At 35.0% G+C, this 18,184-nt stretch overlaps 1 protein-coding gene across 29 annotated transcripts in view; it reads right to left on the reverse strand.

The window, feature by feature from the left end:
- CLASP2 (cytoplasmic linker associated protein 2) overlaps positions 1-18,184 on the reverse strand; it is a 155,838-nt gene that overhangs the window by 7,821 nt on the left and 129,833 nt on the right. For 17 of the 29 annotated variants that reach the window (XM_086742898.1, XM_086742906.1, XM_086742908.1 and 14 more), the window contains 9 exons: positions 17,486-17,649; positions 16,258-16,336; positions 10,877-11,020; positions 7,094-7,237; positions 6,554-6,660; positions 5,926-6,079; positions 4,964-5,192; positions 960-1,153; positions 46-174 (listed from right to left, as the gene is read on the reverse strand). In XM_086742898.1, coding sequence (XP_086599024.1) covers positions 46-174; positions 960-1,153; positions 4,964-5,192; positions 5,926-6,079; positions 6,554-6,660; positions 7,094-7,237; positions 10,877-11,020; positions 16,258-16,336; positions 17,486-17,649 — 1,344 coding nt within the window. Of the gene's footprint in view, positions 1-45; positions 175-959; positions 1,154-4,963; positions 5,193-5,925; positions 6,080-6,553; positions 6,661-7,093; positions 7,238-10,876; positions 11,021-16,050; positions 16,102-16,257; positions 16,337-17,485; positions 17,650-18,184 lie in introns of all 29 variants that reach the window. The other 12 variants (XM_086742895.1, XM_086742886.1, XM_086742884.1 and 9 more) reach the window with 1 other exon arrangement.

Raw genomic sequence — 18,184 nt, forward strand, 5'->3', positions numbered from 1 at the left:
ATAATCTGTCATAACCTCAAACAAATAGACTAACAGATTACTAACCTCCTTATGAGGATCCTTATGCGCTTCTAATGTCTTCATGATTGTGAGCTCTGCATAATTTTTAAATCTTGCTGGCTGGTTTCTTAGAATTTCTCTTAGAACTTTCAATGCCAAAGCTCTTATTGCATGCTAGAGATTTAATATTAAAATAAATGAGTTATGTATCTTTACATAGACGTAAGTTTTAACATTTGTTCAGCAGCTGGAAGAGTATTCAATAATGGAAAAATACTAGATTATGCTCTATGCATATATAGAGTATGAACCTAGTGTTAATAAATATAGCTAGAAAAAAAAATCTTCAGTTTCTCATTCTTTTGATCTCTCTTTTTGCAGGTAATTCAGGTACACTACACTACCCAGAAGTATCTACACTACCCAGAAGTTAAGTTGCAAACAATTTTACTAATCACATGATGCAAATAAATTGTAAAATTTTTTTTTACAAGTTGTTATTTTTTAAAAATAAAAAGCAAGTATGTCTTTTTGATTCTCAGTAATTTAAAATACACGGCCCACATAGAGAACAATTACACAAACTGAGTCTCTTCATAATGAGCATTACTGTATTGTAGAAATTTATTTTTAAATGCTTTGCCACACATGATGTTTTGATGTTCTAGATTCCACCAGGGGCTATCAACAGATAAACTTTGAATCCCAGTGAAAAATGTTTCATACAATCTATCGTGTGAGAACCAACAAATAAGAATACTTGAGAAAAAGTATTACTGATGCCCTTCTTTTTCACCATTGGGGCATTCAGACTTCATGACATTTTTGTATTTCCAGTTTTTTGTTTTTCAGAATAAACTGGAATTTGTGTCCTCCCTACAAACCACACAAATTTCAAAGATACTGAAAGTAAATCATGTGCTCTGTTAACATTCTTAACTAGATTAATCTGAATTTACCTCTTTATCTCCAAGTGTTTCAAGCAGCAAAAGTAGTATTGTTTTGAAGTGCTCATCCCAAACACCAAAAGACTCTTCTTGAGTTAACTTCATGAGCTCATAGAGGGCAGCTTTTCTTTCCTCCACTCTCTCATTATGGTTTGATAACTCTTTCAGTAACTCTGCAACCAGATCAGAATGGTCCATGGGAGGCTCTGTCAAAAAGTAATACAGAAACACAGTTCTCAGATCATTGTAAGTAAATATTAGTATCTGGTGTACAGCTGAAGGATATTTTCTCAGATGACTAGCTAGCTTTCTAGCATGCTTATATTTTTTTCCCCAAAATTTGTCTGCAAAAATTGCAATTTAGCTACTACATTTCCAGTGCAGCCAACACTGCAAACAAGCTTACAATCACCAAAAAACCACTACAATGATATCAGAAAATCCCTGTAAGCTAGTTTACTGCAAAAGTTTCTATACTTGCAATACCCAAAGGTACTTACCCAAAGGGATAAGTACTCTGAATCTTTCAAAATCTGATCTATACACAAAGTGCTACCTTTCCTATATGACAAATTTGTCTTTTCTCTGTTGTTAGTATTACAGAATTGCTTAGACTTTTGCAAGCCATGGTTCCACAGTAATAGCTAGGCTGTTCAACACAAACAAGGAAAAAAAAAAAAAAAACCAACAAAAAAAAACACCCACAAAAATGGTGCTTGGTACAAAACACGTGAAATAAAAGCAAACCAAGGCCGTCAGTCCCACAGAGATTCCCAACAGCACTCATTACAAGATGGCTCTGGATTTTAGTTTTGATTAGAGAGGATTCCATGATAAAAAAAACGCATTAGTAACATTACCCGTATTTGTAAAGACTGGACTGCAGAGAGATGTGCCAACAGTCAAGAAACTTAAAAATGGTCTTAATGAAAATTAAATACCACGTTGTTGCCTTTATTCCATCATCAAGACCCATTTAAGCTTTAAGGAAGAAAAGCATATAACTTCCATCTTTGCACTAAGACTTCTGGATAAATTAACAGAAACACTTTTTTTTTTTCCCTAGAAAAAGGTTGAAAGTATTGGCATAAAATGCAAGTGTTCCTGCATTGCATCTTTCCTATAATTATTTCATTTATTAACACATGAAATACATTCTCCATAACAAATTTATTAGGTCATACACTGAAAAACCACAGCCCTCGAACACCTTATATTACTGGATGCAATGCTGTATCTTATAAATACTGTACAAAGCACCTGTACAAGAAACAAGTAAAAGCTGAATACCACGTATCAAGTATCTTAAAATCTCACATCAGTTACCTTAAAAATAACACCGTTTTTGTACCCAACATTCCTATTTGCATACTGTTTTGCATGAATACTCAGGAGCAAGAGCACCTGAAAGCAGAAACTTTCTTCTGCAAGCACTTCTGCCTCTGTATTAATGCATGCTTTGCAGACCCTTTAAATTGATTATTAGTGTTTTCCTAAAGGACAGACAAACTCCATTAGGCAAGTTATTAATTAGTACAGATGAGCAAAATGGACAATTACTTTTACAGAAGCAAGATCCTTACTTTTATTACCAGACCTATTACAGTTGTTCTACCAAACTTTAAGGATTACAGCTAAAGTAAATCCTGTTTTGGGGAATCCATATTCTCACATAAATAGCAAAACTACCCGTATCTTTTTTTTTTAAATAAAGTTATTTTCACAGTGGAAGTATCAGAATGAAAGAAGTTGCAACCTGAACATATGGAGGGAAGGGGTAAAGAGAGTGGAAGGTAGCAGCCATGTTCATGCAGGAATAATGGTAGGAAAGAAGCTCCATTACTGGAGAAAATAGCTGGAATTCCTGAAAAACATGAAGACAACCAGGAGGGATGTGCCTTCACAGCCTGTATTTTCCATTCCTCCGTGTGACTTAGCATCCAGTGGTTAATTTCCAAATATTCTCCAGATAAGAATGAAGAAGCATAAAAGAAGCAATATTCAGAGTCTACTCACAAAATTTCTTTTTCAGAAAGAAAACAAAACACAAATGAGGAGGAGCAGATGCAACTCCTTCATTTGAATGACATAAAATATGCATTAGAGATATAAATATTTGATGTAGAACAGAAGCTATGCAAACATAGTGGCCAAAAAAAGCCAACAAAGCTGTTGCAAAACTTGATGAATCACTTGCAGGGTGACTGGACTATAAATGGCTTTCTATTAATCTAGGAGGATATGAGTGATGTCCCTGCTCAGGCCTGTGCAGAGCCTGGTCTGTTTGATGCTTTTGTTAATGATACTGAAGAACATTGAGAGCATTTATAAAATCTGCAGATTACACCAGTTTAAGAACAGCTGCAAACATTCTGGAGAACAGGATAAAAATTGAGAATTGTCATGATAAATCAGAGGAATGGTCAGAAAGACAAAAGATGGTAAGTGTAAGGCAAGACACAGAAGCAGAAGTCTTATGCCCATATACTAAGCGGTAGGTAAAAAGGAAGATGTTTGGAGAACACAATCCATGAAAGTAAACTGAAATAGCTTCTTTGAAGAGGAACACTGTTTTTCAAACAGATACTGTGGACTGCGTTAAAGGAGCCTGAAAGTGACTTAGAAAGCAACATTTCCCTATGCTTCGGACAAAGAGCATCTCCCTTGTGGGGAAAAAAAAAAAAAGTGCAAGTGGTTGGAAGATTCAGACTGTTACTCTGAAAGCCTTTTTACTGTAAGAAAGGCAAAACACTCAAATGGCCATGTCAGGCACACTGTGGTGTCTCCTCTCCAGAAAGTTTCAACTGTTAGACAAACAGTCTGCAGATTACATATTCATGCTTCAGTGCTGTTGACATGACTGTTTGAGCAGCTAAGGTTTTCCCATCTAGCCCGGTATTTCTGCATCTTTCTCCAACTAACATGGAAGGGTAGCTGGGAGTTCAGTAAAAACAGGACTTTGTGTCATTAACAAGCAGTGATTCTGTGGAGTTTCTGAAAATTAAAATCTAACATCCAATGAGTGCTTCAGGTTTATGGGAAAAGCATGCAACTCCTAATTGAGAGACTGTAGGCACAATGTATTATGCTGAGTGTATCTTTTCTCATGCAGACTTTTTCAAAGTTATCTTAGATGGAATTTTGAAGTAACACATGAATGGCAGAATGCACACGGTATAACTAAAAACTAAGGGTGGACACGGGAATGAATTCAAGTATTTTATTAAGATCCATTAAAGAGCAGATCTAAATAATATATTGCACAACTCCTCCAGTCAGGGCAAACTAATGTGGGATGGGGATGCTTCACCTCAGCCAGACATGAGTTTTTACAAAAACAGAACATGCTGGTACAGCACAGACTGCTTTTGATTTAATGCAAAATCCAGAAATATGTCGTCAAAAGGCATAATAAGGCTTATTGCCAAAGACATACTGAGAAATATTAAAAAGAAGCTCTAAAAGCCTACAAAACAACAGCCCAAGTTCCTAGATTTACATGGGCTAAATGAACCACCTTCTTGGTAAAAGCTGATTTTGGGTTTTGGGTGGGGTTTTTTTTAAGATTGTTTAGTCAACAGAAAACTCCAATGTCATGTTTCACATACAAATATATTACTAACAAAATACTTAATCTTTTACCTAATTCCCAAACTGATTTGATCCAGTTTTACTTCCTCGCTGCAAGTCTTTTCCCCTTCGCCTTTAAATTTCAATCATAAAGCAATCTGATAAGTAAATTTATATTAACAGAACGTGCTACCAGAAGTATGCAATACATTTCAATATTTATCTCATTTCTACCCTTAATCTCTACAAATACCAAGTAATCCAACAATATTGCTCAAAAGGATTACTAACAAAGAAACTAATTTGAAATACAGTATTTGTAAAAACCTCTCAAAGAAGTGGCACTGGTGATACATAATATTGCTAATAACAAATTCAGAAACCAAACTAAAAGAAGGGAAATCTCACCATTTTTCTTCTAGCACAGAATACAATTGGAAGCTTACCATCAGGAAATTGCTCTGCATCATCATCAAACATGGCTTCTTTCAAAGCAGATTTATTAAATGAACTGATACCATCAGAATAATTATATGGGTTATAATCTCGTGAACGCGGTGAAGAGTGAGGAGGCATTGTGTTGAGTAATGATGTTTTGTTATCAAGAGCGGTTCGGCCTGTATCACTCACACCACTTCCTGCTCGTAGGTCTACGATTCCAGAAGCACTGCAAATCTGCAGGAAAAGAAATATCATATGAGCGCACGAAATACACACTTGCACTTTTCAATTAACTACATTACCAATTCATCTATCTAGCAAAAACGGACAAATTTAAAAAAATTTAGAATTAAAAATTTCAAACTAGCTTTCAAATAAAAAGTCTTAGAAACAGTTCCCTAAACTTTGCTTTCCTTAAAAAAAAGAAAACAAAAAGGGACATCAACATAGTCCAAAAAAATTTATGAACTAGAAACAGCTGTCAGTATTTTATCTCATAAGTCTGATGCTAAGTAATTAAAGACATGTTTAAGCATATACATATTTGGAAAGCTCAACAAATCTGAAAGCCAAAGTTCTACAGAAACACAATTGTAAAACACTGCATGCAGCACTGAAAAACCCACAAGTTTTGTATGAAATAAAATAAAACCTTTGTAAAAACATACATTAAGGTGCAGATCTCTCAAAAAAGGAACTCCAACTGTTTCACAAGATAAATCTATTTTTAAATTGCTAACATTTTAAATAAACAAACAGCTAGTGCTACTTAGAATTAGCCTTTACATTTCCAGAATGTGGTTCAATACTAGGAATATATTTTTGTAAATCTCTGAAGCAATTTAGGAGAAATGTCCCATTTCAGAATTCGTAACACATAAACCTACTGAAAAAAAATGCTTTATAATCTGTAATAAATCAGTCATTGGCTTGGTGATACCAATATGCACTGAATTTAAATACTCACCGAATCGCCGTCTTCTTTTTTGGAATCTCGTTTTACAGGCTCATTCATATCTTCCTGACTACGAAAACTGAAATTCTGAATGGCTTCAGTGACTCCACGAAGAGAGCTGTAAATATCTTCAGAATTCATATTTTCAGTGTCATAGTCAAATGCACTGTGGACCACGGAGAAGGACATAGGAATTAAGATAGATTTATTTTGTGACCCTATAATTTTAAATAACATTAGCATGGAACTACAGAGACTCAAGAAATATTAATAAAATTATTATTTTTCTTGAAACACATTAAGGAAGAAAGTTGGCTCTCCATACAACAAAATTGTATTATTATCTTAGTAAGTGTACTGCCACTGAGAGAAAAAGCACTAAGAGTAGCCAGCTGAGGGAAGGGCAGCATCTTATGTAGCAGCATCTGCCTGAAGAAACAAACATATTTTGCTCTGTTTTATGAATATGAAACAACTGGGATTTTTACACCATTCTCTCTTTCTGAAAAAAGTTTCAAAGTAAACAGGACTGATAAATCTCAACAGTTTGTTGATTGCTAAAAGCAAAATTTAAAAAATCCACTTCACTGGCAACATCAGTACCACAAAATTAAAAACTAGCAACAACACCCTACATTACCTTGGTGACAAAGTGTTCTGTGATGTATTGGTTGGGGAAGTGAGAGGACTTGACCAACTTGCTGGGGAGCGTGGAGTAGGTCTTGTTAAAGGACTTCCCATTGATCCCTGGAGGAGAGGTGAGAAGAAATACTCCAGTAGGACTTCAGCTTCCCTTTTAAATTATTATTATATTTATTTTCTACTGCTCAGAAACATTTTAAAACCTTCTATTTAATTTCTTGGATTGGCTAACCAATTACTAGTAACCTCAAACAAGTTAGAAATAAGTAAAGTAAAAGATAAACTACTTTCAAAAAGCACATTGAAACTTATTAAGTCACTTGGAAGCAACACAGACTTAGAAAGTATCATTCTCTGGGAGGAAAAAGAAAAGGCATTCCATAAAGACTGGTATCTATTACTAAGATAGACTTCTACACAGTATTTGGGTTGCCTCATCTCCTCTACCAACCTTTCTGCTCTCAGAAATAACTCAACTGAACTGGAATTAGGTTCAAAACACCAGTAACTTCAGAAAGAATAATTAAGAGAAGCATACCTGACCACTGTTGCCTGTATTCCGGAGATGATTATGGAGAAGCTTTGTGGCTCCATCCTGAAATGTTTTTGGTAAAGCACCCAATAGCATTGTAAACTCTGGAGTGTTGAGTTCAAAAAGTGAAATCAGCACTGACTGTGCAGCCTAGAAGCAGAAAATACAGATTGATGACATTAATTTGAGTTTCTAAAGTAATTTTATCAGCGAGAGATGCTATAATGAGTGGTAATCATAAAATGTGATATAAGTCTTGATCAGCTTGAATAAAGATGTTAACACATGTGAATAAAAGCAATTAATATCTGCCAGTAGGCTGGAAGTTGAGATATTGATAAATCCAGGCACACAACAACGAGCTTACACTTTGCACAGCCATTTTAACAAGTAGCCTTTCAGAAACATGCTGCTCAACACCCCCAACAAATGATGGATAATCAACACATTAGCTTGAAAAAAAAGTTATTGCTTTAGAAATTAAAACAAAACAAACCAAAAAAACACCCAAAAAAGCAAACCAAACAGATACTCTAATTTGGAGTTAGATAGTCTTGATTTCAAGTTGTGATCACAGCACTTGATGTTCTTCACAACTTATCCTACAGCCAAACTAGTTAGTTAACTTCCTCCTCCCTTCTCGTCCTGCTTCCTTTATCTTTTTAAAAGACAGGCAAACATAATGAGGAACTTTTTAGCTGACTACATATTCTAATGATGAAAACTGGTAAGTATTGGGATTTGTAGTCTACTGGATGTCACCTCCCAGACTCTCTATTTTAATAGTTTAATGTCATCCTCATCCTACAGCATGTTTGACTATTTTTTAAAAATCTGAATAAAAAAGTCAGAGCTCTTTACTGACAAAGCAACACAGTAAGTTACACAATGGCTGGGTTCCCTCTAGTAAAGGAATGTTGACTGCATGACTTAGTAATGTTTGTACAGTCTAATGAATATTCACTGAACAGTCTAACAAACCTGTCAACATAGCAACTAAACTAACACATGCAATAAAGGGCTAGAGATTAAGCTCTCAATAATTGTTTACTAGCTTTTTTTTTTGTAGTACAAAACTCTGATTCTAAGATTAACCACCTATATCTATTTTATGCAGCTCACCATCAAGGTCTGCCATGCACTGGAGAGAACCAGTGCCTCATGCTAGACAGAATGATAGCCAGCTTGCTTAAGCAGCAATATATTTTAAGCAAGTAGTTCATAAAATTCTTTTAGACATTTATTTCCCCTCTTTTGCTTCCAGAGCAATGAGCTGTAGCATTTTTTAATTAAAAGTGGAAAGCCAAGGTATGAGCACACATACCAGCACACATCTGAGTATTAAGTTTAGTGACAAAAATACCAGCATGTTAAGATTGCCACAAATTATATCTGCACACTCATGACTGGCTGTTTTCTTTAACTTTTATTCCCTTCTCCCTCTGATAGCCTTCCCCAAGACAACACTCTGAATATCCTCTACAACCCATCTTTAGTGCTTTTCCCTGTTAATTCTTATGGTCAATCTTTTAACAAAAATTGATACAAAATAAAACCAAAACAAATCCAGCAACTGAGCAAAGGCCTGGGAGTCGCCACTTTCCTTTTTCTGTCCTATTTCCATGTCTCCACTCCATAGCACTGCGTCTATTTAAGCTGCCAATAAAATAACACAATAGACACTCCAGAGTCATATCAGGAGAGAAACCAATACCATCAAGTCTACCCAAAATGAAGCTTAATCTGAAGTATCAAAACTGATACTGACTCACAGAAGGTTTTCAACTATGCTATTATCTATTTTCTCTCTCTCTTCCTTGACACACACAAAAAATGCATTTTAGAGTATCGGCAGGTTTTTCTTCTCCTCAGCATAAGCTCTCTTGAGATTTAAGTCTAGTTATACAGATAACATCTTTAAAAGCCTGCAATAAGGATCAGAATTATTTTTTTTTGCCTTTGTTTTGCTCTTAAAAGAACTCCAAACCCATCAATTAGACAGAAATACACTTGGCAAAAACATTTAATTTACATGAATTATATTAAATGCTATATAAGCTTATTAAAATAAATAAAATTTAAAAGCCTGTGGTAGCAGGCTGTGAAGCCTACTAAAAGAATGAAACATTTTATACCATCAGTATAACTCTTTTGACTACTTATTGGTGAAATTTCGTTTTCAGAAGTTATTAAAGGCTTTTGGCAGTTTGGTTAACAGTTGTGTTAGGGAAAGAAAAAATAAAATGAGAGAACTTAATATAATGAAGGTGTTCCAGATGATTAAACTCACTGGCAATTCTTTCCATGATTCAGTTACTTATTGACACAAAAATGCTTATTAGAGATATGAACCATCAGATAAGACAGCTTGCCACGTGTCTTAGTACTAAAACTTCACTGATTTAGAAGATAGTGCTGCTTCAATTCTCCTCCTGCTTTATGGTCTTATATATCTCATTAGAACATGGTACTAGGCAAGAAAAGTCCATAGGATATAATCTATTATTGCTTTCTCGTACTCATAAAGTTATATAAAGAAGTGAAAGACAAACATTATCTCCAATATAAACTCTCCTACATTTTTAAGTACATATTACAAACATTCCAGATATCAAGAAGTTGTGGAATTTATTATTATTTTTGTTCTCTTCACATTACATGCTTTGTGAAACAGCTCCCACTATTTTCTCTCAATTCTCTCCCACAAAACATCCCTCCTAAAGAAAGGAAGTTTTGGTACTGTTTCCAGAAATTATGAAGTTGCCAAAACACAAACTTAATTGAAAACAGCAAAGGAAATCTAAACAAATGAATTGTTGCAACTCTTCAAACTGCAGAAATAAACAAAGAAAAAGAAACAGAAGAGTTAGTTCTCTGTGTCTAAGATGCTTGCACTTAACAGCCATAAACTAAATCTGTTTACTTAGCATTCAAAAAGCGTTAGCATGCTGAAAATGGCAGCTAAGACAGAATGGCTAGTGACAACGAGAACAACAAAACTCTGTTCCATTAAACTGCAAACAAAATTCAAATATTTTTCCTTTCAATAATTGGAGGGACTATGTAGAAACCCTTTCCAAAGACTGCATTAGCACAATTCTCATTATTATTCTCTATCCATGATATATCTACGTCGTGCACAACTTATTAACTTTCACTTCACAACAGTTACATGGAAAAGGGACTCTTCTACTGGAACCGCAGCATTACAAGAACAAACCTTTGATACTATCTTATTAAAACACAAGGTTTCTTTTGTCAAAGCGTCAACAGTTATGTAGCTATTTTCTGTTAAACACAAATGATTCGGGGAAAATCCAACAGAGACTGATCCGAGTTTGCTACCAAATTTACCATTCCTGTTATGAATGTGCTATTAGTATCACAGAGGGGTCTCAAGTAATATTAAAACTGTATACAAAATGCCCATTGAAGAGATTTTAATACCAGATAGTACTGGAAACAAAGTTATTCCTTGTATTATGAAAGATCATCTCAACATATTAACATACATAAAAATACAACCCTAATGGAGAGTTTCAAGAAATGCTAATTTTAAATTTTTAATGAAATATTCTTAAACATATATTTCTATGAAAAGTTTTACTTTGTCACTTCTGATACTTTATACAGAAAAATTAGGTGTGTTTGCTGAAGATATAAGAAGTATCTTTTATCTACGAAAGAATATGCTTATTTCTGAAGACTTTTTTTTGTTGTTGTTTAGGCAAGAAATACTAGCCTCTTTAGTTTGCCAAGATGCTTGGAATGTACTGCATACAAACATACCTTCCTAACATCTGAGCTTTTAGGTTCTGTGGTCCAGGTGATGATACGAGACACTGCTAATCTAGTTTCACTAGAATTTACAAAATCTCCTGGATCCATCTGTTGCGCAAGTGTCTCTATGTATTTAAGGATTGCAACTTTGACCTGCAAAGAGAAATACAGTCAGGAAGACAATAAAAATGGTGTACTGCAAGAACTAGTGTTAATTCCTTAAAATAAAGATGATTTTTATTTCCAATTAAACTAAATATATTTTCAACATTGTTATAACACTATCAATAAGTCAATTTACAAATGGATATAACATTTCAAGGGAGTTTTCCACAGAAATTAAAATATTAATAGAAATCTTAGATTTCACTAGTAGCAACTAAAAGATACACAAACCATAGCATATGCAGAAGCTTGTATTTAACAAAAAGAAAAACCAAAGTACTCAGAATATTTACAAAATAATCCGGATTTAAAGAATTATTCAGAATTAAGAACTTTTTTCAAGTACTAAACTGAAAAATGGACATCACCTGACGAACCAATAATCAGTTCCTACCATGTGGTTAACACTCAGCATTCTTTTATTAGACACCAGAGTTGAGCAGTCACTATCTTTGGGGATAAGCCACATGAATCTTCCCATCAGATACTAAAAAGGTATGGAATAGAATTTCTACAAAACACTTAGAAGATGTCACATGCACACTTCTCCTTTGAAGATATTTATAAGATGTCTAGTTTCTCCAAAATTGCACCACTGCCAGCTTTGGGCAAAGGGCTATTATGCCTGAATCTCTTATAAATACTTATCTCCTCATCTCCTGCTGCCCCAGAGATTTGTCATGCAACTCATCAACAAAAGTGGTGAACATTTATTTAGGTCACCTATTTGACTTAGCTGCTTTTATTTCCACTAATAATTATAGTGAACCAGGAACATCTACCAGGAGGGAGAGACCTATGTCCATCAGAATCAGAAAGAAAAAAAAAAAAGAGTTATGGGTGCATTTTTAATTGTTCATGGCTTGTACTACAACTGTTCCAAGCAAAGCTATTTAGAAATTTCCTGTGGTCATGAAAACTTGCAAGCTATTAAAAATCAAGACACGCTAAGTGACACACATTCGTGCCAGCTGATACATGTAAATTAATAGTGAATACTTAATTTTCATAGCTGCTGCTAAAGCTTAACTTCTCCAAACTTATACAAGCAACAGCTGGAGGCTTTCATCTTATGCAGATCAATATCAACAAATGCAGTAAACCCCATACTGTTTGCTAGATTCTTTCCAAGGGAAAAAACTCCTACAAACATCTCCAGAGCAAAAAACCTTTGGCTATATGGTTTTCCAAATACGAAGTAACAGTTAAAATTTCTAGATTACCACGTGAAACCATTATGACAGCACTATGTTTCACTGTTCAAAATGTAAATATATATAATATCACACCTTAAAAAAAATACCGTTAAGAACTGTGACAGAACATCCGGAGGCATTTCTCCCAGTGAAAAAATTCTGGAGTACTCTGAGACAGTATTATTTAGTGTTTAAATTACTCCCACAGAGTAAATCGCACAGACTTAAGGAAAGATGGAGACTCTCAAGAAACGGGAAAGCACTGAACAGAAGATGAACAGGAAAGCTCACACTAATAAAGCTCTTCACAGTGAGACAGATACCCAAAGCTAAGTTTGATAGCTATTTTGAAGGACAGTGTTTTTGACAATTTGCTTTTGAGGTAAGAAATTCTGGAAGAGGTACCTTTCTGTGCTCAAATATAATGAGAGATGATTATTATGGATAAAAAGACTACTCTGAAGTAAAGTCCCTAATAGCAGCAAATCTACTTATGATGTCTTTTTGTCACTGTTTCCAGTACGTATGAAAAGAGTTGAGATTTAGAAATAAAAGGCCTAACACAGCCTTCCAACAAACCATTTAATCTCTATAAAAGAGGAGATAAACAATTTCTAACTGCAATGAAAGTAGCTTCAGGAAGCCTTACAATGAATATTTGTCATTATTCTGAAACCACTGTCTGTGAAGTTGTTTAATACTGTCTTGACTTTCAACCTCTTCTAGGTTGAATTTATTGTACTTTTGCTGGACTATAAACACCAAGACATTTTTCCTGTACAGCATACAGCACAAGCAGACATTTTGTTTAAGAACAGCACTCCTGTAGTAAGTAAGCTGAAATATAGATCAAGCCAGAATTAGCACTACTGCTTACAAAAAAAGATTAGACATAAATGAACTAAAGTGCTTCATAAACATCTTTCACAGATAATGAAATTACAAACTCTGGGACAAAAATATGTGCAACTACCTCCAGAGTCAGGAAATACTCTAAGTATGCTACACAGTCAGTGCCAGAAGGCAAATTGTTTTCCCATCCTGTGAAAAATTTGAGATGTACAGAGTTGTATTTACTGCCTCAGGTTAGACAAAATAAACATTTTACCTCACAGGAAAAAAGAAAAAGGAGAGAGGAATGTAAAGAAGCTGCTTTACTTAAACCAGAAAAAAAAGCTCATTGCTTACAGTGCTTTCCTGGGATATGAGAGAGACTACTCTGCTTACTCAGACTGAATACAAGCAATCACGCAAAATGACTTTCAGATTGCCACACCCCAGGTGCCTGTCCACAAGTTACAGGAGTGACTGCCTCTGCCATTATTTAACCAGAAGACTAAAATATACACTTAAAAGATTAATTTCGAAGGGCTCTCATTTCTGTGGATCTGTGTCATTGGTTAGTTGGGTTTTTTAAAATCCAGAAATTTTCATATGGACTTAGGGGGAGGGGAGGCGGGGGGAATCTTCTGATCAACTGCAGAAAAAACCTCTGTCAACAAATCAGTATTTTCAAAGCAAAGAAGGGTTCAGAAACTTGTAGTGAACTTTGGTCACAATGCTTAAATCAATTCCTCACTGAATGTGAGCCATTTGATAGTCAATTTAAGAAAAAGAAAGTGATGATTTGAACTGTATTTCAAGACAACATCCATCCTTTGGAAAGCATATGTTCTGCATCTGCAAAAATAAGCTTAACAGATTATATCCAATCTAGAAAATGTTACTCCTATGCCCATCCATACATTTGACCAAAACAGATACATGCATCTGGCACCTCTAGACTGTGTTTCAGCAGTTCACCGTGCCTACATGTAAAATCACAGCAAAAGAAAGTAAGATAGATACAGCACATCACACCGCGCTGCATCCTCCATGGATCAGATCAGTAGAATTTTATCTTCTCTACATTTGGTCCTCTTACTGGCTAACAATCCAAATTCATCTCTGTAGCCACCCTAAAAGTTTGATGTTTTTTATTGTCCAAGACTTAGCTGTGTTTTTAAGTGTAAGAACAACAATGACAGTTCACTCTAAATGACTATGATTATTTACTACTACCACAGGAAAAACAAAGGGAAAAGGCATTTGTAGAAGGCAATCCTTCCACAGAGCAAATTTCTGATCTATCATCCCTTCTTATATCTGATCATCTTTAAGGATGCTGAAAATCCTTTATCTGATTTTTCCTGTCACAGTGAATGCTGTTCCTCAGTATATCTAGCCCAAAGGCACACTCTGCAACAAAATAATATTTTATCAGCGTAAGAACAAAAGCTGAAGACTTCAAGAAATGGAGTAATGCCCTAGGTTTATCAATTAATCTGTTGGACATCTGGGTGCACTGAGGATGGGATTTAGACAAAATTTTCAAGAATGTGGATATTAAATAGATACTCGTGCAATTTATGTTCAGTAACTTTACTGTCTGGATCCTGAAGTTGTAGTTACCTCATAAACATGGAAGTAGGGGGTAGATACCACTTTGTTCTGAAAAAAGCTTACCTTCTCTTAAACAGTTACATACTTTACTGTCCCAAAAATTAATTTTAAATATTCTTGACTTTATTATAACCTAACAGATGTTCTTCTATGGAGGTAGTTTTTACCAGCACCTTGATTTCAGAAGTCTCTCTCAAACACTGGAAGTTGTTTTCAGAGTGACTTCCCGTTAAGTGTTTCAGATTTCTGAATTCCTTCTAGGTCACACAGTGAATATTCTTGAACTCAGCCCCAACTCAGTCTAGTAGGAGTCCATGTCTTGTTCCAAATCTACACTCCCAACTTTGAAACATGATCAATACGTGTTTACTAGCTATACTACTATATGAAAAAAAAAGAACATCTCAACCATCAAGTTTGCCTTCCTGGGGAGGAAAACCAAGTAAAACAAAACCAAGCCAAATTCGTTCCAAGGATTTATTTAAACAACAAACTGATTTTTACTACCTCATTTACTGTCTTCAATAAATGACAGCAGTCTCTTTTTAACACAGCTCTACGAAGCAACAGTGGTCAACGTATCAACTTTCCTCAAAAGCTTAAAAATTTAACTTTTACTGTATTGTAGACAAAAAAGGCATCGTCATGTGACTTTAGGTTCAACATAACTTGGAAAAGTAGTATTCTTTTGCAGTATCAAACCATGTAAAAAATATTTCGTGCAGGATAGAGCAGAGAATGCCAGTCATCATATGCTTGTTATTTCCCCATTTACATCACTTGTAAATCTTCTTAGGATTTAACGCATTTATCTTAAAATCAACTCTCTTTGGAACTGTATAGGTACTACAAAATACATATTTACTTTTCAGTTATACTGGCAGGTCTATGAACTACAGATTCTTATTTAAAAATGTGTGTAATTATAAAGCTACACACTGCTTTCAGAAAAGTGTATGACAAAGGCAGCTCATTTTTAATATAGTAACTCAAGTTCATATTAATATTAAAATAACTTAAATTGATTTAAGATCTATCAGGCTGAACACAGAAAAAAAAAATACATGAACTAGAAAAACACGATTGGGAAATCACAAACATAAAATTAGAAAAGACTTGATAGAGTGAGTTTGCATAACCAGCTTGATGTTAGGCGGCCATATTTTTGTTGCTCATTTTTATTGTACTGTGGTTTTATTAGATCTCTCTTGCAGCAAACATTTTCATACTAGTGTAATGTTTACAATTGAATAACTGCATGCTTAAAGTTTCTCGCAAAGGTTAGTAGCAGCATACAAATGCATTCAAATAAAAATTATTGGAAACACTGTAAGAGTTTGACATAGGGTTAAGAATAAAGACAATAATTCAGACAAAAACCTTTGAGCTCCAAAAAGAGCGAAGCTGGTCCTGTAGTGCTGGCTTCACTGTCTGAAAGTTTACAAAAACAAAATCCACTAATTGAAAACTTTTTTTTTAAAAAAAAACAAAACAAACAAACATAACAATCCAAATTAAAATACCAAGACAAGCAAATGTCTTATCAATGAACACTTTTGTTTGCAATGAAAGCCTGAAAATTCTTACCTTCAGGCTGGGTGTCTGGGTCTGGTCAACAGTAAATCTCATTAAAATACTGAACTGGAGATCATTTGGAAAGGATTCCCTGCAAAACAAACATATCAAGTAGTGTTAAGTTACAGGAAATTTTCTTTTAATACCTGTTGAGAGGCACTAAATAAGCTCTTACTCTTTTCAGTAAAGAAAAGCTTTAGTACTTCTAAAAGAAAAAAAAAATTTCTACCAGTTTTGTTGATATTGTATCTGACCTTCAGAAACATTAAGCTAGTGTGTAAAGGACAAAATTTAAGAAATTCGTGCTTTGAAGCAATTATAGCTAGAATAGATAATGCAAGTAACAAGGAATGATACAATAATGATACGGTACTATTTTGATTCTAAATCTATCCCACCCTCAAATTAACATGCAGTAGTACTACTAAAAGTACGCGCCACACCCCTCCTGCACACTCCTCTGAACCATTCGGTTCCACTTTGTCTGCCTCCACTCTCTTACATGCCACACTCCAGGTACGACCCTCAAGGGCTCTGCTGCAGCAGCAAAAAAGAGGTGTAGCAGATTATACTCCCTCTCTCCCTGCAACACACACCATATCCTTCCCCAGATTTCACAGAAGATCTGCCAAATGAATAGGTCAAGCAGAGGCCTTGACCACTTAAGTACTTCAAAGGATGGAGAATGAGAAGCAGTCCAGAGCCCCTCCAATTCTACTTTAAAATAGAGCTTTCATTTGGAAATAAAAATGGTCAGGGATGGGGAGCTCTGATGGCATCCAAAACAACGTAAGATCATTCTGGAATCAGGCTATTAGTAAAGTCTGGGGAGAGTGGAGGGAAGACAGAAAGCAAATCCGTTATTGCTGTAACTCCATAAAAGCCTGCTGACACTGAGAGATGAATATTGTGACAATATTTCTATATCAAAATAAAGAAGTTGAAACACAAGCACTGGATCACTGAACACAAGGCAAGACAACAAACATACATGGCTCAGATGCACATTTTGGAATTAGATAAGCAGCATCATATTAATTGTCCAGCATTAAGGACTCGAATCCTTTCGACTAAGAGTCATTTAGGAAACCAAAATGCTTCAGCAGTAAGGTTTACTGAAGTTTCACAGTCTGTTACTAGCTCAGCATTTTCTCAAGAAAATGCAAAAATTTGGAAGTAGCATGAGGGCTTGATTTTTTTTTTTTTTTAGTGTTGTTTTTTTTTTTTAAGAACTCATTACCTTGTGACATCAAGTGCCTTCTGAACTTTTGCTTGTACAGACCCAAGCAAATCAGCACCCATTTTTTTCAACAGCTGTGTCAGCAGTACAAACAGCCAGTCCTGCAGATCTTCTTTATGGACCTGGATGAAGTCTACCAGTGTCTCCAAAAACATACTGAACACCTAGAAGGCAGAAGAAGATGGAAAGAGGGTAGGACGGGGCAAAAGAGGAAACAACACTGACGTATGCTGAACTTACAAACAAGGAAGAAAGCAGTAAGGGAATCAGAGGCAGAGAAAGGCAGTGTTTTGCAGCCAAGCAGGAAAAAAAAAAAAAGAAAAAAAAAAGAAATCCATCTTGCTTTTTCATTGGATTTTGACACAAGAGTACATTGGAAATGTTAGCCAATTCCTGTAGAAGTTTGACAATTAGGTATTCCATGCAGTTTTGTCAAGAAAATAAATGCTTACTGTGATGGCTGGCGCAACATCATTTTTTTCAGTAAAACTTAATTTTTGATCCTTTCAAGCTTTATCATTCAGTTGATTTGACATACTCCTGGAAGACTACAAAAACCATTTTCTCTCTAAAACCAAAAAAAGCTGCTAGAGTTCTTTAGCAAAATACTCACTGTAAATATCTGCATTACTAAATACTGCAAAATCATGAAAGCTGGCCAATTCCTTTACATAAAATAGTTGTGGAACAGAACAAGAT

The sequence above is a fragment of the Chlamydotis macqueenii genome, chromosome 2 (assembly GCF_036417535.1).
Source record: "Chlamydotis macqueenii isolate bChlMac1 chromosome 2, bChlMac1.mat, whole genome shotgun sequence".
Taxonomy (NCBI): Eukaryota; Metazoa; Chordata; class Aves; order Otidiformes; family Otididae; genus Chlamydotis; species Chlamydotis macqueenii.